This window comes from Benincasa hispida, chromosome 12 (assembly GCF_009727055.1).
Source record: "Benincasa hispida cultivar B227 chromosome 12, ASM972705v1, whole genome shotgun sequence".
Lineage (NCBI taxonomy): Eukaryota > Viridiplantae > Streptophyta > Magnoliopsida > Cucurbitales > Cucurbitaceae > Benincasa > Benincasa hispida.
In genome coordinates, this window is record NC_052360.1 from 9,746,481 (window position 1) to 9,768,267 (window position 21,787).

Below are 21,787 nucleotides of genomic sequence, written 5' to 3' on the forward strand. Positions count from 1 at the left end.
AATACATATTGATAGAAGTATATCAATATCTATCAGTATTTTTTCTATTTTTAAAAATTTTTCAATAATATAATTGAAATTAAAAAAAAAAAAAAAAAAAAAAAAAAAACATAAGCCTACATTTCAAAATTTTTTACCACTCAACGATATGTTTCTCATGTTTTAGTAAGTAATTAATATTTTAAGCTCACTTAAATACAACTTAACTTTAAGCATTGCAACCTCAACCAAAAGGTCAAAGTTCAAACATCTACCATTTACAAAAATATTTGATATTTTACAACCATACAAATTAGTTTTCCTTGAATAAAACTAAATTTCTACTAAAATAACAAACATGAAGTTATTCTTAATCTAACAGCAAAGCTCATTTCCAAAAAAGGGAAATCAAACAAGAAAAAAAATATCAAAGTTTGGTAAAGAAGAAGAGAATAAAGAAACTAAATCTTAATCATTTAAAAAGCAATGCATTGCTACATTTAACCATTCAAACAGTGTGATGTATCCTACAAACTTCATTTCCATTTTTTTTCAAAAAAAAAAAAAATTCTCAATGTACAACATCAACTTGAAGCCATATACGTAAAACCTTATAGTTGAACAAAGATTAAAATATTTAAAAAAAAATCCTATGATAACTATTTTATTTAAATCATCCACATTTTTACTTAAGAGTTTCTCCGAAGACTTCAAAATTTTCATATATATTAAATAGTTATCAATCCCATCAAAAATTTTCAGATTTCAAACTATAATGGAAAAGAATAATACATATGTACATGAATTATACCCCAAATATCTATGAATGAATCATATGAATAAAAAATCTCTCCTCTCTTAAATTTACAAGTCACGGAAGTAATAATCAAAATATTGGGTAATTATTTACTTACTATATTTTTCTATTGAAGTGGGGAAGAAAATAATGGAGATTTGAGAACATCTCCTCCGTGTAAAGACTATTGGAAAATCCATCACTTCCTTTTTTTCATCTACAGCTTTTTCTCAGATCTCATGTAGCTTTTGCTTTGGCTAATGCAGACCAGATTTGGTTAAGTTCTTCATATTGAATCTTTCTAAACCACTGACAAAATCCTTGTCATTTATTCCTCAAAAAAGATGGTGCAAGAAAGTTGAAGGCTATGTGTTAAGAGCTGACATGCTGCGGGGTTCTTCAACGGGTTAACGGATGGTGGTTCGTCCCAGGAAGGATGCTCCGATTTCACTGTCCGTGTTCTGCATTATAATTTAAACCCATGTGTGAGTATGAGTTGACAATGAAATGGAACAGAACAAGTCCTTTCTATAATGATCCCAAGAACAAAATGTCAGACAAACATGTGTGTGTCCATATAATTTCACATCATGTGCAAAGATATCATTTAAAATGCAGAAAATGTTCAAGACAGCTCAGTAGTAGCTATTAATTTTGTCTGACTATAACTTATCTTGATCTGATCCAGAAACTGATGTCCACTGAAAATACTACATTCAAAGGACAGAAGAAATCACATGTATTTCACATCATATGCAAATAGACAATTTATTTACCTGCGATTTTGGTGAAGGGAAGACATTCCAAAATCTCAGCGTTTCATCACCAGCACCTGTTACAATGGTCTGCAAGGGAAAAGAACATAATCAGAAAACAAGTAAAATAACTAAATGTTATCTCTTTTGTTTTCCACAAATGGTAAAAATTGACCAAATAGAGATCACAGTACAAACAAGTAAATACGTTACCTGTCCATCAGGAGATATGGCCAGATAAAGAACTCTGAAAGTATGGCCAGTCAATGTTGCCAACTGCATAAGAGCATAAATTAAATTTAGGCTGGGAAATAGCAGAATATGATCGTGGTCGAGTGAGGGGAAAAAGAAAAGCCAATGAACCTTGGACATGGTTGGATATCTCCAGACTATTATTTGGTTTTGGGAGAACCCATGGGTACTAACAAGTTCATTAACATTCTTAGACCATGCCAGATTGCACACCTGTCACATAAAACAAAGATATGGTTTATGTCAACTTTGACATTGAAGTATGGCCACTGAAGAACTATTCCCCAGATAACAAATATTCCAAGTATGTTCTTAAATGATACATCCAAACTTCGGGATCAAAAGGATCTAGGGAGATTGAGACAAGCCTTGATAGCAGACAGTTGAACTACTACCTCAATGATATTATTTTGATGAAAACAAACAGCATATATGCCAGTTTGGGAGGAATTACAAGGGCATCCAACCTACCACTTTTTACTCTAAAAAAGTCTCCCTCTAATAATATTAATATTAGCAAGAAGTCAATAATCTAGAAATATTATTAATTTATGCCGGCATTTGATCTGCATTTCAAACAGACAGTTCTTGAATTACTTTGGGTGGAGGTTGGATCTAAAAGATTCCTTCTAACCCATGCTTGAATCAAAGAACATATGGAAAGAAATATTACAGAAGCACAGAGGTAAAAGATTAATTACCTGACTTCCAGTGTCCATGCAGCTCAAATGTGTATTGGTAGTTGTGTTCCAAAAACGAATACATCGATCTGCGGTTCCACCCCCTGATGCGAGTAGTCCATGAAGATGAGGAGACCATGCTATGGCTTTTACAGCAGCTGTGTGCTCATAAAACTTAAGTACTGGTTGGGTTGAATGTTGATTCCAAACAAATAACTGAAAGCAGATAACAACAAATATTAGTCATCATAGCAGAAGGAAAAACAAACTGATACAGTGTGGAAAAAAAAAGGTATAACATACTCTATTATCATTTCCTCCTGATGCCAATTCACGATTATCGTATGACCATTTCAATCCACAAACCTACAGCAAAACAGTTGCACTCTGTGGCTAAGAAGTCGGTAAAAGAAAAGCAAGAGAAATGCAAACTGACAGAGGATAATGAGCCTATGAAGATTCAAGCAGTAAAATTCCACAATATATATTAATGTCCTAAAGATTCAATGGCAATACTAAATTGCTTTAAACAAAGCCTTACAAATGATCCTAACATATGATTTATGGCCAGGAGAAAATAACATGTCTATAAGCCTCACCTCTGATTTATGGCCAGACAATTTAGTCACAAAATCATCCTGAGCCCGAATATCTCTTTGAAGAATACTTTTGTCCCGGCTACCAGACGATAAAAGAGATGAGCTCCAAGCTAAGGCCCCAACTCGTAACCGATGGCCCTCCATGGTCCTAACCCTTTTACAGCGTGATGCATCCCAAATCTAGAGAGATGATCATTAGGGCATGGGTTAAACAACACTGGAAGCAGGCACATAATCAAATCCATCGGAATCTCAGTCATGCAAATCTCAAGAAATTAAACTTCCACAAGAGCTGAAGGGAAGGAAAAAAAAAAAAAAAAAAAAAACCCAAATTGAAGTCCATATGCCAGAACATACATAGAGTTCAACAAATCATCACTAACCTGGACTTTTCCATTGCTAGTGCCAACAGCAAGATGAGTTCCACGCTGTGCCCAACCCACTGAACATACACTGTCATCAATTCCCAAATCACATAACTTGGTGACCTGCAAATACAATGATTCTTAATAATTAAACATCCATAAGCTACATAAATTTAGACATAAAAAAAAAAATTTAACAATCTCGAGATCGGCTACTGATTCAGACTAATTCTAAAGAATGTAAATCTATCTTATATCTGTAATAAAAGTCAATGACAGATCGATCAACCCACAAAGATGAAATTAAAAATCAAAAGGGCAGTCAAAGAGTTACCTTACTACTACAAGCATTCCAGAGATAAACACAATTACCCAACCCCACAGCCAGCACATTATGCGAAGACCAATCCACAAGATTAAGGTAAAAATCATCTTGTAAAGCAGGTGCATCCAAGACCTAACAATGCAGATAAGGAAATAAAAAGGAAAAAAAAAACATTAGAGAATTCAAATACCAAAAAATCCCAAAACCCACTTACAAAAATTTCACCTTATAAGGCGATCGAGGAACCTTCCTTGGAGTCTTAACCGGACTAGGATTAAGGCCAGGAGCAGCATCATCAAACCCAAAAGGCGAAAGCGAATGCATTGACCTCCTAGTTTCAGTCTTGTAACGAAAAATATTATGATTAGGAAGGCACATTGGGGAGCTTCTCTTCTCAGGAGTAGTAGGAGCGATTACTCCAGCATCAGGACCAAACAAAGCCGTCCGAAGAAGCGTAGCATAAGCAGTAGAAGTATCTTCACGACCATCGGAGTGGGAATTGGAAACAGGGGAGATGTCAAATAGGGCAAAATTAGAACCAGATCTACTGGGTATGAATCTATCAGAGTAGATTGCTCTAGATGGGGACAAATGGTGGTTGATATTGATCATACGGTCGATTTGACGAGATGGGGTTAGGGTTTCAAGTGAGTGAGAAGCCCGAGACATCGAAGGCAGCAAATTGAGCTGCAGAGAAGATGAAGAAGAAGATGAAGAAGAGGGAGGTGAAGGCGTGGAAGAAGATTGATGGGTCCGTTGAGGAAGGGCTTGATCTTCCATTGGAGAATCAATGGAAGAGATCTGGATGGAAATTGGGGGAAGAGAGAGAAAGAGAGGGATGAGAGAGAAAAGAAGAGAGAGAATATGGAAGATAGTAAAAGAATGGGGGGGCTTGTAATAGACGGAGAAGGAGAGAGAATTTTGACAGCTTGGATTGTAATAGAGAGAGAGAGAAGAGTTCCCGGCAAATATTAGGTAAAAGCTAAACCTTTTTCCCGGGAAATCTACTACTCTACTACTGCCTCTGCCTTCTTTTCCATTGGGCCAATTCCTTTTATTGGGCCTCCATTAGGCCCAGCCCAACTCTACTACTTCCTTAAATAATCCTACACCTTCTTTAATTACTATTTAATATTAATATTAATAGTCCCTAAATCTTCAGTTTAGGGAATATATCTTTTCGTTTTCCAATTTTTTAGAATTGGTTTTTTCTTTTAAGGTTTGTGGGGTAATTTTATTTATTATTTTAAAATTTTATATGACATTGTTAATTTAGAAAAATGGTTTTTTTTAAATATCTCTTTTTTCTAAAATTATTATTTAAATTTAACATGGTATATAATTATTTAAAATAGGTTAAACTAAGATTTATCAATATATGGTTTGGATGAGGTTAGAGTTTAGTATTTAGGTTTTAAAAGTTAGATAAAACCTCATAAACAATTCCTGTAGTTTGATAAAATCTTCGTAAATAGTTTCGACAATTTAAAGGTTTATCAAACCAAGGACTAAGTTTTAATTATAATTGAAAGAATGAAATGATTTTTTTTTTTCAAATTATAAAGATCAAATTTAGAATTTAATTTTTAAAATTAAAAATTTATATTTTGAAAATTGAGGAAAAAATATACCTACTATTAAAAATTGAAGGATTAAGAAAATATTTTGAAAACTTAAGAACACAAAATGTGTTAATCGGGAGTTGATGACTACAAAATTGATTTTTCCTACTGGTTTAATAATAATACGCATCCATCTCTCAATATTCTATTTAATATTTTAATATATCACCTTTTTGTTTCAATATTCTATTTAATATTTTAATATATCACCTTTTTGTTAATTTCGTTGTACTATATTCATATCTTTAATTGTCATGTATGGTTCCTCAATTTATAGAAAGTATTTGCAAGTTGTTGTTATTTAAACTTTCTATTTTTTTTTTTAAAAAAAAAAGGAAATAAGTATTGCCAACTAGTGTTTGTTTATCTCTTTGTTTTTGGGAAAAAAAATCAACTCTAAACTTTGAGAGTTTTTCATTTAAATTTAAAATTAATAACTATATTTATTGAAAGACTTAAGTTTTTTATGTGAATAAACCATTATTTATTGGAATTTCATTTTAGACCAGTTAATAGATAATTTTTCCATGTGTATGAAACTTTTTTAAATACATGAATTGTTGTATGTTAAAAAGAAATGTTGGAAACAAAAAGATCATAACAGTAGAAATGTTGTATATTAAAAGCTTTTCATTAATATTAGTTCCTTTGAATTAAATGTCTTAATTAAATGTCTTATCTTCTTCTCCTATTTTATTTATTTAAAAATAATTATACGATAAAATTTTCTTTCTTTCTTTTTTATAATTTTGGGAGAACATTATTTGATTTTGAATTGATTTTAAGAGAAAATGGTTATCAATTATTGAAAAAAAATAAATTGATTCAAAGTTATAAAATTTTGGTGTATAAATTGATTTATTCCATACTAAAAAAAGATTGATTCTTTTGCTTTTTTTTTTCTTTTTTTTTTTCCTTTTCAAGTATAACCACATGGGGAAGATATATAAAGTCTTTAAGTGATTTTTCCTTTTCAAATATATTAAAACAACCTTTTTTTTTTTTGTTCAAGCATGTAGAGATAGGATTTAAACTTGTAAAAATTTGGCCTAATTTATCAAAATTTTAGTCATTTGAATCATAGTTAGGTTGGGGAACATCTTCAATTAAAGAATTAGGATAGAAGTACTAATGCATTTAACTAGTAATCTAAGTTGGTAGCTATACATTTATTTTAGTAAGAGTTTTTTTTTCCCTTCCTTACAATCAATTTTATCTTTAGAATTTTACCATCATGTTAAATTCAATTGTGGGTTATCTTGAAAGAAAGGTAATTGTGGTTTTGTTTGAAAATGTTATATATCATATGCTTATTTTTTTTTTCCTTCCTTACAATCAATTTTATCTTTAGAATTTTACCATCATATTAAATTCAATTGTGGGTTATCTTGAAAGAAAAGTAATTGTGGTTTTGTTTGAAAATGTTATATATCATATGCTTACACAATAGTTCATTTAGGTATTTCTTAATTTGGTTCTTAAAATTTTTTTGAGATTCTCAAATTACCTTTTATGTATTGAATATTCCCAACAAGGTCTTTGTCATATAAAGTTGGCTTAATATTCTTATACAAAAGGTTACAAGAACCTTACATTATTATTTTATCAATATATTTAAAAATATAGACACCATTATAATACATTTTGACACATAAAATTCAACCTATTATATCTATGATAAAATTTAACCTGTCAAAACAATATATTTAAATAGTATGATATCTAACTCCTCATTAACAAAATTTAACACACATTTTGTTAGGAAGGGCTTAGTTTAGAAGCTCCAATTGTAGTAACTAGTAAATGTAATTTTGAGAATTTAAAAAGATGTAGGACCAAATTGAAATTATTTATAATTAGTCTTTATCTAAGGATAAAAATGCAAATGAGAAGTAGAATCTCATTATTATTGGGCCATCCTATTAAATAAGATGCAACCCAACAATAGGCCCAAAAGTGTACCAACCCAAATGATTTAATTTGTTTATTTCTGTTTCTAAGTTCTTACAAAAATATTTTTTTTGCATTTGAATATAGTTTTTTTCCTAAGCTTTTAAAAAATAATTCCAAGCCCACGCTTAGGTTTTTTTTTTTTTTTTTTTTTTTTTTTTTTTTTTTTTTTTTTTCCCATGCTCAAGATGGATACATAGTTTATAAATGTTAATTATTTGATATATATGTTTTTATTTTATTTATAATATAGTATTAATTTAGCCCAGATTTGAGGATGGTAAAATTTAAACCTCTAACTTTTTGTAAAAATTATATGTATTAATTAATTGAATTATACGAAAAATCTGTAAGTTATATATATATTCGTATTCATCAAATCTTGGCAACCAAATTGATATATATGGTAGAGAAATATATCAAATTATTTGTAACATAATTAGTAATTATATTATGATGAGATATAATAATTCAATTATAGAGCTGAAAATTTTCTGTGAAAATTTGCCATCCTACAAATCGAATCTACCTCTCAGGGTGAATATACAAGATCAAATTTTGGAAAGCTGAATAGTAAATTTTTAGCAAATTAAAAATAGGATCAAATTTTTGTAAGGCAGAGTGGTGTTTTTTAGTTAACTAAATAAAATTTAAAGTGTTTAATTAAATAATTAAGAGGGATTTTAACTACGCAAAAGATATCTTCTTTTTTTTTTTTGAAAAATATTCAAAAGATATCTTTTAAGTATTCTAAACAAATGCAAACTTATAATATTTTTCTTGTTTGTTTCCTCTAAACTTAGTATTATTAGATTTATCCCTATGTTTATGACAATCACGTGTCAAGGATTTTAGATGGGAGACGCGAACTCACTTGAAATAAAAAGACAAGAAAAAAAAAGACACAAAAAACAGATCTATTAGAATAAACTAATTAAAAGCAACTTTTTTTTAGTAAGAGAAAAAAAAGGAACAATAAAAAAAGAATGAAATATTTGAATAAAAAAACATATTTATCCCTAGTATTTATTCAAAAAATTATATTATTTTCTAAAAAAATATTAAACTTGCTTAAGGTATAGAATGGAGATGTCGACGTCTTAATTTTACAGAAATGTCCATAGAAATATGGATAAATTATCATGAATATTTTTGAAAATTTATAAAAATTAAAAATTAAAATAAATTACTTAAATAAATAAATAAATATTTATATTTTTTAAATAAGGTGATTATTTATATTGAATCGATAATAATGATATTTTATCGATTCATGTCAATATCCAACCTATAAATATGTCCACATTTAAGCATCCCATTGTTTTGAATTCTATTACTTGTAAAAGCCCAAAGCCCATTTGTACAAGGGCCCAACATGAGTTTGTGAGTTAGTTATTTTTTCAATTCTCCTTCTAGAAGCCTTTCCCAACATATGGCTGTTCTCAATTCTTATATAGAAGCAAAGAGTTTCACTTACCTCACTAAAGTATATATTTGAGAGTGATTTTTAAAGGTTACAATTACATTTGTCAAGTTTAAAATTATCTAAAATATGTTTTTAATCACTCAAAGTTAATTTAATATTTAGTATTTAATTTTATACTTTTAAATGTAATTTTTATATCATCAAACTTGATTTTGAATAGTTAAAAGCATATTTTAAAATGATTTTGAAAATGACGAATGATTAAAACAAGTTCAAAATCTCTCCCAAACGTGCCTAAAACTTGTCTTATTATCTACTTTGAATGTTGTTATGGTGGTATTTTAAATGACAAAATTTTAATACCATGCTCTTAAAAGTCTTGTAAGGTGAAATCATGATTTGATGAGTTTTGGAAATCGGTTTTAGTTTTTAAAACCAAAATGATAGTGGGAGATGGACTTTTTTTTTTTTTTTTTCCCTCTCTCTCTCTTTTTACAACATAATAAAGTGAGGGAACAAATCTCTGATATCGAGGTTGATTATATAAATCTATACCTATGATCATGTTGGATTAAACAATATAATTACTATCTCATCTAAAATTAGATTAAAGAATATAGATATAATATAAATGGTTGACACAATGAGTATAGCTCAACTGATATAAATGAAAAGTAGTTTTTTTAAAGAGAAATATTCACTGTTGAAGAAAATTTTTTAATCAATATTACTTTTCTCATTTTTTTCCTGATTAGCATTCTCTCTAACATATATCTTTTTAACTCTTCTTGCTAAACATTTTCTTAATTTTTTAAAAATATTTTTCTAACATTAAAATTGTAATACCCCGAACTTAGGAGAGGGACATGAATGAACTGAAATCATATATGAATGAGAGGCACTTGAGGATATGAAAGTATGGTTAAAAAAGACATAAAAGAACTTAAAGTTACTATCTATATCAACAATATGTATTTTTTTTTTCGATGGCTCAATCATAAGAGTTGTAATAAGTGTGCTTAGTTCAAGCAATTCTATATTAGGTGATTTCCTAAAGATTATGGACTTGGTACGTTACAAAAATTACATGACTCTCTAAAATTTATTTTTAACTCTAATTTAACTCCCTAACTTTTTGTTAAAATCGAAAATAACAAAAACTACCAAACATGATAGATTTTATATTTTAAAGAAATTAATAATAAAAAAATTATCAAATATATCTATTTTTTTTATAAATATTATAAAAATAAATATATGTCCATTGCTTAGTGTCCTAAAAATCGCATATCAATATTCATGTTGTCCATGTGCCTTGTAGTTATTCATATTTGGTATCTATATAAGACCACATCCTACCTGCCACTTCGCCTATAAATAGTGGCATTTGGTGGATCTTAAAATTACACACATTGGAGAGAAATCCACCTCAAATTTTCACTAAAATTTCATATTATTAAATTTTCATGATTTTAGTTATTTTATTCTATTATTATAATATACTACATCTATTCATTTATTATTATATTTATATATTATTATATTATATTTTCTCCATGCCCGTTATACTCTATTGCACTCTTCAATTTCACAACACATTATCAACATGAGTTCCTGTTGTTTCCATTGCTAAAGGCAGGTCAGTTTTTTTTCCTCTTTATTATAATTAATAAATTAAATGTTATTTTGCATATTAAAATTTTAATATAAATACAATATTTTGTGATAGTGTTGCCATGAAAAATCTTACAAAATTAGAATTTGCAGCCCTTGACATTAATGATAATAATTATTTGTCATAGGTGCTCGATGCCAAAATTCACTTGGATGCTATGAACTTGAGAAAAACTATTAAAGAAGGAAATACGACATCCAGTTAGAACAAAACAAAATCTATGATTTTCCTTCATCATTATCTCACGAGGGATTAAAAATGGAGTATCTTACAATAAAAAATCACTTTGTGGAAAAATTTAAAAGAAGGATATGATCATAAAAAAACAGTTATTCTTCCTAAAGCTTATAATGAGTGGATGCATTTAAGACTACAACATTTCAAATCAGTAAGTGATTACAATTCCACATTATTTAAAATAAGTTCAAAATTGTTGTTATGCGGAGAGAAAATTACTGATGCCGATATGTTAAAGAAGACATTTTTTTACATTTCATGTCTTGAATATGCTCTTGCAGCAACAATATTGAGAGAAAGATTTTAAACAATATTCTAAATTAATTTCATGTCTTCTCGTGGCCGAACAGAATAACGAGTTATTGATGAAGAACTGTGAATCTCGATTGACTGGAACAATACCATTCCCTGAAATGAATGTTGTGAATATGGTCGAGGTCGTGACTATGACAGAGGAAAAAATAATTATTATTTTCTTGGTGGTCATTCTAATCATTCAAATTTCAAAAGAACTACACAAAATGATGATCACAAAGGAAAAACTCCACAAGATAAGAGTTCAAAGAGTGTTGAAAATAAATGTTTCCGATATAGAATGCCTGGACGTTGGTCACGTACCTATCGTACCTCAAAACACTTAGTTGACCTCTATCAAGCCTCCTTGAAGGAAAAAAAATATGGAAGCAAATTTTGCATACAGGATAATGACATATTTGGCCCATTTCATATAATAAATTTGGATGTGACAGACTTCTTTAAATCTCCCAAAAAGAAGATTGACATAGTTGATGGAACTTCAAGTGTTTCCTTTGATTTTGAGAATATCTAGACTTAATGTTGTTGTTTTCTTTTATCTGTCTTTATGTTTTTTTTAGCAACTTTTATATATTTTAAGTGTTGTTTTTCTTAATATAATTATTTTCTTTTAATAAAGAAACTTGGATCATTTTCATATGTTGGGCGATTAAAAAATGAGCAAAGAAGAATTATGTCTAGCAGACAGTGCAACTACACACACAATACTTACAAATAAAAAATACTTTTCCAAATTGACAATGCTGAAAGCAAAAGTAAATACAATATCAGGTTATGTAAACTTGATTGATGTTTTTAGGAAAACAAATATTATTTTTTCTTAGAGGAACAAAATTTACAATTGACAAAGTATTGTTCTCTAGTCAATCAAAGAGAAATCTTCTAAATTTTAAAGATATACGTTGCAATAGTTACCATACTAAGACTGATAGTAAGAATAATGTGGAATATCTACATATTATCTCTACTGTCTCAAATGAAAAATGCATATTAGAAAAGTTGTCTGCTTTATCTTCTGGATTATATTATACTCATATATGAGTAATTGAAACATATACAACAATGAACCTGAAGTTCATAAATTCATATATATTTGCTATTTGGCATGATAGATTGGGTCATCCAGGTTCTATAGTGATGAGAAGAATTATTGAGAATTCAAATGAACACCCATTGAAGAGTTGGGAGATTCTTCAATCTAATGAATATCATGTGATCCTTGCTCTCAAGGCAAATTAATAATTAGACCATCACCGGATAAAGTGAGAACTGAATCACCTGTATTTTTAGAACAAATTTATGGTGATATATGTGGATCTATTAACCAACCAAGTGGACCATTTAGATATTTTATGGTATTAATAGATGTATCTAGTAGATCCTCATGTGTGCTTATTATCAACTTGAGATCTTGCATTTATAAAATTACTTGCTCAAATAATTAAGTTAAGAGCACAATTTTTTGATTATACAATTATGACTATTCGTCTTAATACTGTTAGTGAATTTACATCCCAAGCTTTTGATGATTATTGTATGTCAATTGGGATAAGTGTTGAACATCCTATAGCTTGTGTTCATACACAAAATGGATTAATAGAATCATTTATAAAATGTTTGCAATTAATTGCAAGACCATTACTTATGAGAGTTAAGTTTCCTTCATCTGTATGGGGGCATGCTATTTTGCATGCAGCGTCACTTGTACGCATTAGGCCAGTAGCTTATCATAAGTATTTGCCATTATAATTAGCTTATGGTCATGAGCCAAATATTTTCAATATGAGAATTTTTGGATTTGTAGTACATGTTCTAATTGCTCCACCACAACGCACTAAGATGGGTCTTCAAAGGAGGTTAGGAATATATGTTGGATATGATTTTCCATCAATTATTAAATATCTTGAACCCCTGACGGATGATGTATTTACTGCATGATTTGCTGATTATCATTTTAATGAGACAAAATTTCCAACATTAGGGGAAGAAATTAAGAAATTATATAGAACGCATCATTATTATCCCATTTAGATTCATGTACAGATCAATATGAACTTGAAATTTAGAAAATAAATCATTTTTGAAATATAGCAGATCAATTACTAGATGCATTTAGATCTCCATTACTAATGAGTCTGGAACACACTAGAGGTGTAGTAGACTAGTGGGTTCCAAAGATAAAAATCCTCAAAAACGAAAAATAATATTAAAAAATACTTGGTCGAGGATGTAAATACCAATGAAGAAATCCTTGACATGACTAGTGAGGAAGGTGAAATACCTAAAAATAATAATGAGATTTCAATAAACTATGTCATGATAGGAAAAAGATGGAATCAAACTAATGTAATTATTGATAACATTTTTACATATAATGTTGCTCTTGATATTATATCTGAAAATGAAGATCATGAACCAAAATTTGTTGAAGAATGTCGACATAGGAAAGATTGGCTTTATTGGAAAGAAGCAATCGAGGCAGAATTAAACTCACTTTAAAAATGACAGGTTTTTGGACCAGTAGTTCGAACATCAGAAGGTGTCAAACCTATGGGATACAAATGGGTATTTGTGAGAAAAAGAAATGAAAATAATGGGGTCACAAGATACAAAGAAAGACTAGTTGCATAATATTTTTCACAAAGACCTAATATTGATTATGAGGAGACATATTCTCCAGTGATGGATACAATTACTCTAAGATATTAATTGGTCTAACTGTATATGAAAGTATAGATATACATCTTATGGATGTAGCCACAACATATTTATATGGATCTCTTGATAATGACATTATATGAGAATCTGAGAAGGATTTAAGGTATCTGCAATATATACATCAAATTCCCAGGAATTGTATTCAACAAAGTTATAGAGATCACTATATGGATTGAAACAATCAGAATGAATGTGGTACAATTGCCTGGGTGGATATTTATTGAAAGAATGATATCAAAATAATCCAATACATCCATGTGTTTTTATAGAGAAATCACAATCAGGATTTTCTATTATAATTGTATATGTTGATGACTTGAATATAATTGGAACTCCTGAAGAGCTTTCAAATGTAATAGCAATTTTGTCTTCGTTTGCAAATTAAGCATTTAGCTGATAAAATATTTATTCATTAGTCAAATTATACAAGAAAAATTTTGAAAATATTTTATATGGACAAATCACATCTATTAAATATTCCAATGGAAATCCGTTCATTGGATATAGAGACAAATATATTTCGACCTCAAGATGATAATAAAGAACTTCTTGGTCCTGTAGTACCGTATCTTAGTGCAATTGGTGCACTTATATATCTTGCTAATAATACATTACCAAATATTGCATTTTCAGTAAATTTATTAGCTAGATATAGTTCTTCTCCTACAAAAAGACATTTGAACAAAATTAAGCATATACTTTGTTATCTCTAAGGAACAATCAATATCAGTTTGTTTTATTCAAATAAATCAAAATTTGACCTAGTTGGTTATGTAGATTTTGGATATTTATCTGTTCCACACAAAGCTAGATCTAAAAAAGGTTATCTGTTCACATGTGGAGGAACTGCTATATCATGAAGATCGGTAAATTAGACCATAATGACCACTTCCTTAAAATCATGCTGAAATTCTTGCAATTCACGAGGCTAGTCGAAAATTTGTATGACTAAGATCAATGACTTAGCACATTCATGAAACACGTGGCTTATCTTCTAATAAAAATCTTCTAACAATATTATATGAAAACAACACAACTTGCATAGCCCAAATCAAAGGAGGGTATATTAAATGAGATAGAACAAAGCATATTTCACCGAAACTTTTCTACACTCATGATCTTGAAGAAAATGACACTCATGATCTTGAAAAAAATGACACTCATGATCTTGAAGAAAATGACAACATCACTGTACAACAAATTTGTTCGAAGGATAACCTAATAGACTTATTTACAAAGACATTACCAACCACAACTTTTAAAAAATTGGTGCATAATATTTAAATGCGACGACTCAAAGATCTTATGTGATGTTTTCCTGATAAGGAGTAAATATATTATATTCTTTTAGAAGTATATATATTATATGAAATATGTACTCTTTTTCCTTTACTAGGGTTTTTTCTCATTGGATTTTTCCTAGTAAGGTTTTAATGAGACATATTTCACACATATTTAAGCATCTAATGGGAAGTATTATAAATATTATAAAAATAAATAGATACCCACTGCTCAGTGTCCTAAAAGCCACATGTCAATCTTCATGTGGTCTATGTGTTTTGTAGTTATTCATGTTTGGTGTCCATGTAAGACTACATCCTATCTGCCACTTTACCTAAAAATAGTGATATTTGGTGGATCTTAAAATCAGGTGAGAGATCCACTCCAAATTTTTACTAAATCTTCATACTATTAAATTTTCATAATTTTAGTTATTTTATTTTATTATTTTTCTCCATATTCGTTGTGCCCTGTTGTGCTCTTCAATTTCACCATAGTTTTTTATTTTTTTTAAACGAAAAAAAGGAGAAGGGAAAAATAAAACAAAAAGTTAAAAAAAAAGAGATCAATTTCTTTACCTTCTTTCTTTTTTTGTTTTTAAAAAATTAAAAATAAAAAAACAATTATAAAACAAGTTGCAGTTATAAAATATTTACTAAATATATGTGAATTTTGTTTTTTTCCCTTAAAAAAATACCATTCAAAAACACAAAATTCAGCAGATTGAAAGTAAAATAGAAAATTGAAAAAAAAAAAACAACTAAAATGGTTATTCAAAAACATACCCTCGCTTTAGATGGTTTTTCAAAAAAAAAAAAAAAAAACCACACTTGAAATTTAATCTTGTATATCCATGAATATACTAGAATTTTAGAAGCAAAAGTGAGCATAAATAATTCAGATGTATTTTTATTAAAATTAAAATATAATATTTATTTACTCTCTCTATATATTTTCATGCATGGATATGGAATGATATGTTTTGTAGTTATGACATGTAGGTAGTTGGTTGAATCATTCATGTGAACCCTTAAAACTTATGCCCATTTTTAAAAATACCTATAAAAACTGTGACCACCTATGGTTTTTATTCCTCTTTTACAAGCTTTAGAGAGCCCTTATTTAGATCTTGAGTCTATACCATTATTATTTTCATTATTTTCTGATTTTACTTTTCCTTTTTATAATATAGATATTGCAAAGTTCATATTAAATGTTTGGTAATCAACTATCCAAAATTATTGTCAAATCGGTTCAAATATTTATTTTGGATGGAACATTCATCAAATTGGTATTAATACTTAACTTTTTCATAGATATACAAATTCACGACTCATATATCTCTGATTTCTTGATCGTGGTTACATGCTTTATGTCATTTGAGTGATACCCGTATCGATAACCTTGAAAGTATAAAAAAACAATTAAAAAGAGTTTTTTTTTCATTCTATTTTTTTTTTATAAAGGTTTTACCTAAAAAAATAAAATCATCATGTTAATCCTTACAGTTTGAGATTTGGGTGTCAAATTAGTCCATACAATTTTTTTTATTATAAATATCACGTCAATTTTCTGTTAACAATTTAACGAATTTTGTTAATTTAGGACCATAATGTAACAATTATGAAATATTAGAGACTTGATTGTTCAATTTTAAATTTGGGACTAATTAATTTGACATCTCAAAGACGTTGGACCCATTTGGATTGACTTGAGAAAAAAGTATTTTAAAAAAAACTCATTTTTGTTTAAACTTTTTTGACATAGATTATTGAAAATACACTTCAAAAACTATTTTGAGTGATTGCTAAATATTTCAATTTTTTTCAAAATGATTTTTTTTTAAAAAAAAATTAAATACTTAAAAATGCATTAATGAAAACTTACCCAACCAACTTATGCTTGAAAGGCTCCCTATATACATTAAAAGAGTCCTAAAACTTATGAAAACTCATGGAGAGAATGAAAGTTATATCTAATTTGGCATTTTTATCCTTATTGAATTGTGAGATGAGTGGCAAATTTATTTAAAGCAAGTTTCCTATCAAGAAAGTGTAAAAAGAATGTTAATAATTATAGAAATACCTCTAAACGTTATATTTATATTTCATTTCAATAATATACCTCAAAAAAAAAAAAAGTATTATTATCTTTGACCTTTTAAAAAAAATATTTATTATTCCCTTTCCCCCCCCTCAAATTCTTCCTTTAGCACTTCTTTCAGTGACCTAACTAATGCTTTGTTACTTGATTTCAACACTTGAGCATCAGTTGTCACAACCCAAAATATACAACATAGTGGGTCAATAATTTAATATTTCAAAACGCATTGTTCGGTATATTACTTTGTTTTTCCAAATCTTTAGGAAGAATCTGATTTATGTTCTTTATGCAAATCCTAGGCTAATAAGATGATGATGTTTTAAAATTTTGTATTTTGGTTTGTTTGATAAATTGACATTTGCGAATGTGATTCCTCACAAGATACATGTCACATCTTTCTCCAGATTATCCTCTTAATTCGAGAAGAGATGTGACAGTAATTGTCAACCCTCTTATGACAACTACTACCCAACATGCTCCTGTAATCTTATTTCCTGAGCACTTGTTAGCCTAGTATACAGTTCAAAACTTATACTCAATGTATGCATAACTTCAATACCAACTTATTAATTTAGGTGCTACAGCGTTGAGAAATTCACATTTATTTACATAACAGATATAACGATATAAAACATCTATATTTGCAACCTTTAACTCAGAATCCTACTCTAAACCCCAAGACACTCAGGGTTAAACAAACATAGTGGATCACTTAGTCCTCAAGTTTTTCGAGAAATCCTGTTCAGTGACTGAGTGGCAAATCTACTCGACTTTGTGACGTTGCCTGCTACTTGGGGAGGAAAACATTTAAAAACGTGAACTTAAAATACTCAGTGAGTGACTATTTAGGAAAACATACTTTCGTTCATAAATAACATGAACATGCTTTCATAAACATTTATATGATCATAATTAGGGTTTAGAAAATATAACTAGAAAATATAAAATCATATCAAATAAAAATCCTGAAATAAAGCTTATCAGCATCATACTGTAAAATACCACCACTCCACTATTTGAACATTGGGGAGAGCTCTTTTGTTCAATCCCTACTACGTTAGCCTAGACTAAAGTGAAAACCCTTTTGTTCAATCACCTCTCAACCTGAGTTGAAAGAGAGTCCTTTTGCTCGATCTCATCAACTTAAATAACATAAGTTATACATGCACGGAAAATTGGATTGGATCCGGAACCTTCGATGTCAAGGATTCCTAACATAGCTGAAATTTGTGTACCTAACCATACCTTCGGTACCAACATTGGAGTAGGGTTCATACAAGGCACAAACATTGAAAACATTTAATGGACATAAAACAGAATATTCATTTGAGCTGATCATACTTCATAAATTGTATATCATCGCATAATGCCTTGTAACATCAAGTATGCTTATAAAACATGGGCATAGGCTTACTGAAAACACATGTTGAACTCATAAATAACTTCATTATTTAAAAGCATGGATCATGCTATCAACATTCATTTTAAGACAAGCATTGAGAAAATCATGATATAAAACTTCATATGAACTGCCTATGTATTGAAAATCATTCATAAAAACTAGCATGGGAAAACATTGTAAAAACTTGTCACTCATTGTCTTAAGTTACTTAACCAAGGGGTCTATAAGCCTCTTCTACTTGTGCTTGCCCTATAATAAGTATAAGTATAGGTTCTTTGGTTAATATCATTAGCTTCCTTTTGAGCTTAACATAACACTTAACTTATCATTATCGCATGCATAAATCTTATCACATAACTCATACTTAACCATTTTACCTTCCTCATGGTTAAAGACTGGCTACCTTCTCTATTGGGTGCTTAATGGTAACGAGGATACACTTCTGTGTCTATGCGTCAATCAACCTTCGCATGCCTTACTTCACACCTATGCGTGTTTTTGCATACCTTGGCAAGCAAGCTGCTTGCTTGCTTTTCATATGTAGCTGCCTGTTCATTCATCCATAGCATCATTTCAGATTCCAATCTTTTAAACCTTATAATTCTAATTCCGGCCATCAATTAACTAAATTTCTTTCCATAAATGTGCTCAAAACTTCTTAATGTGCTTATCTTAGAATTTGAGTATTAAATCCTCTTCATTTGGCTAGAAAACTTCAAGTTCCTTTAAGCTTGTTCAACAATCCCTTAATGCTTTAAGAGCTTCAAATGACACTCACCCCTCTTCTTAGGCGTTTGAAATTTTGCAAAACTGATTCCTTCTTTGCAAGCTATATTTATACTTGAGCTTGCATGTGAGCTTATCTCAATTAAACGCACTTGGCATGCTAATCCTTAACTCAACATCTTTAAGGCTGCCACTTAGTCTACTGAATGGTGATTATGTTGAATGCTTAGCTTAATTTTCATCGCATAGAGCTCATGATTACTTAAACCCCATCACTAGTTGTTGTACACTCATAGGCATGATCGCATCACCCTGTCTTAGGTGTCCTTGGCAAACCCTGCATAGTCAATCTTTACTTTCTTAACATATCTCTTCATATCAACTGAGTGGGCCATCATTGCATCTGTCCTGCCTACCAACCTCTAGGCTTCACGACTGCTGACTTCCTTGCAACCATCCTAGCATTCTGCCTTAGCATCTCCTTTGGAGAACTTGTCTAGGCAACTCAACTACTTACCTATAATAGCCTTCTCTAACCTTAGCTGAAGTTGGTCACATACTCCTCCCATCTGCCTCGGCCAACATCATATCTGGTAGCTAACCTAACTTCCCTTCATAATCTTGGCATACTTTATGGCTATACTTAATCACGATTTCCCTTCCTTAAACACTTGCCCGTATAGCATTTTGGGATGTCTGATTGTATGATTTGACATGACTTTGTCGCATGGACCTTCCATTTTCCTTCTAACTGTTAATCCATTTCACTCACTCGAGAGCTCAACATTAACATTTAGAATATTTCTTTTCCCTTAACATCACATACATGCTCTTACACCTTCATATTATTACAAACATTACAATTATCATAAACATAGACTCACAATGGTACTAAATACATAATTAAGAGGACTTAAGCATATTAACCAATAAATCGAGTTTAGGAGTTTACAATTTACTTTCCCCTTAGAGAAATTTTGTCCTCGAAATTTTGCCTCAAGCTCGATTATCTGAATAAGTATGGTTACTTACTCCTCATCTATTCCTCAGCTTCTCATGTAGCTTATTCTATTCTATGGTTTCTCCATAACATCTAGACCAATGGAATAGTCTTATTTCTTAGTACCTATTCTTTCCTGTCCAATATATGCACTAGTTCTTCTTCGTAGGACAAATTATCCTTCAACGGTATTGGCTGTTCACATAGAACATGAGCAGGATCTAAAACATACATAGAATATGAGTAGGATCTGGAACATACTTCCTCAACATAGATACATGAAAGATATCATGTATCTTAGATAACTCTACAGGTAAGGCTAATATGTAAGTTGCTGGTCCGACCCATTCAACTATCTCGTAGGGTTTTATATACCTTGGACTCAACTTACCTTTTCTACCAAATATGAGTATTCCTTTCCAGGGTGTTAATTTAAGAAATACTCGACCTCTAACTGCAAATTTGAATTCTCTTATTCACTTATCAACATAACTTTTCTGTCTATCTCAAATTGTCTTCAGATTCTCTTTTATCATCTTAACATTATCCGAAGTTAATTGTACTAATTCTGGACCTACTAACTTTCTCTCTCCAACTTCATTCTAACACTAGAGTCCTACATGGTCTTCCATATAAGGCTTCATATGGAGCCATGCCAATGTTGGAATGATGAATGTTATTATATGTGAACTCTACTAACAACAAATGTGTATCTCAACTACCCTTAAACTGTGACACACAGGTCCTCAGCATATCCTCTAATGTTTGAATCGTCCGCTCTAATTGCCCATCCATCTGTGGATGAAATGTAGTACTAAAATGTAACTTAGTACCAAGTGCTTTATGCAAACTGGGTTAGAACTTTGAGGTAAACCTCGGATCTCTATCTAAAACGATCGATATTAGGGCTCCACACTGGCTCACAACTCTATCAACATACAACTTAGCTAGAAGTGGTTTTGGCTGGCCAAAACTATTGGGTTGTGTGTCCTAAAACTCGCAGTTTGTAAAATTAAACACATACTATTATCAATAAAGATGTTATTCAACATTTCTTCAATAAAGTTGGTATTGAATCTTTAAATTGCATTCGTAAAGTCGAAATCCAAAAAACTAAGATTCATGACTATTACATGAATACTTAAACTTTATGTAGAGACATAAAGATGGATCATGTTCGAGTAAATAACCAAAATGATCTATAGTATACGAATAAGGTTGGGTGCCTTATTCTGGTAACACTATTGGATGCTACCTACTCTATAGTGATTGCAAGTTATTGTAAAGGTGTTACAAACGAAGTGATCCTGATTCGTTCATGTATTGATATGAGGAGTGGGGGTGTCCTATGTAATGAGTTTGCATAGGATCTGACCAAGAAATAAGTCACTCTTACTTTATAACGTTATTTACTGTTTAAGACTGACTATTTCGCTTAGATAACCTAGGTAACTCGATCTTAATCCTGAGCTAAATATGAACTCCTATTTATTCGGGATTATCCTTAGATTTGCATAGGTGAGAGTTGGCTCAATAGCATTGACTCAATAAGCCTCCAATTTCAGGGGTAAAACCGGGTAG

The 21,787-nt window shown here is 30.1% G+C and overlaps 1 protein-coding gene across 1 annotated transcript; it reads right to left on the reverse strand.

Moving 5' to 3' along the window:
- Positions 1 to 727: 727 nt before the first annotated feature.
- Positions 728 to 4,702, reverse strand: LOC120068492 (protein FIZZY-RELATED 2). Its single transcript, XM_039020277.1, has 10 exons — positions 3,977 to 4,702; positions 3,761 to 3,883; positions 3,445 to 3,549; positions 3,062 to 3,241; positions 2,766 to 2,828; positions 2,484 to 2,678; positions 1,894 to 1,995; positions 1,744 to 1,806; positions 1,552 to 1,620; positions 728 to 1,236 (listed from the first exon to the last, which is right to left on the reverse strand). The coding sequence occupies exons 1-10, from the start codon at positions 4,529 to 4,531 to the stop codon at positions 1,183 to 1,185; spliced, it is 1,509 nt and encodes a 502-aa protein (XP_038876205.1). The 5' UTR covers positions 4,532 to 4,702; the 3' UTR covers positions 728 to 1,182.
- Positions 4,703 to 21,787: the final 17,085 nt, after the last annotated feature.

Excerpts from the sequence above, each read along its gene's own strand:
- LOC120068492 (XM_039020277.1), bottom strand. The coding sequence starts at position 4,531 with ATGGAAGATCAAGCCCTTCCTCAACGGACCCATCAATCTTCTTCCACG. Across the intron at positions 2,679-2,765 it reads CAGGAGGAAATGATAATAGA|TTATTTGTTTGGAATCAACA; the intron begins GTATGTTATACC and ends ATCTGCTTTCAG. Across the intron at positions 1,621-1,743 it reads CCATATCTCCTGATGGACAG|ACCATTGTAACAGGTGCTGG; the intron begins GTAACGTATTTA and ends TTTCCCTTGCAG.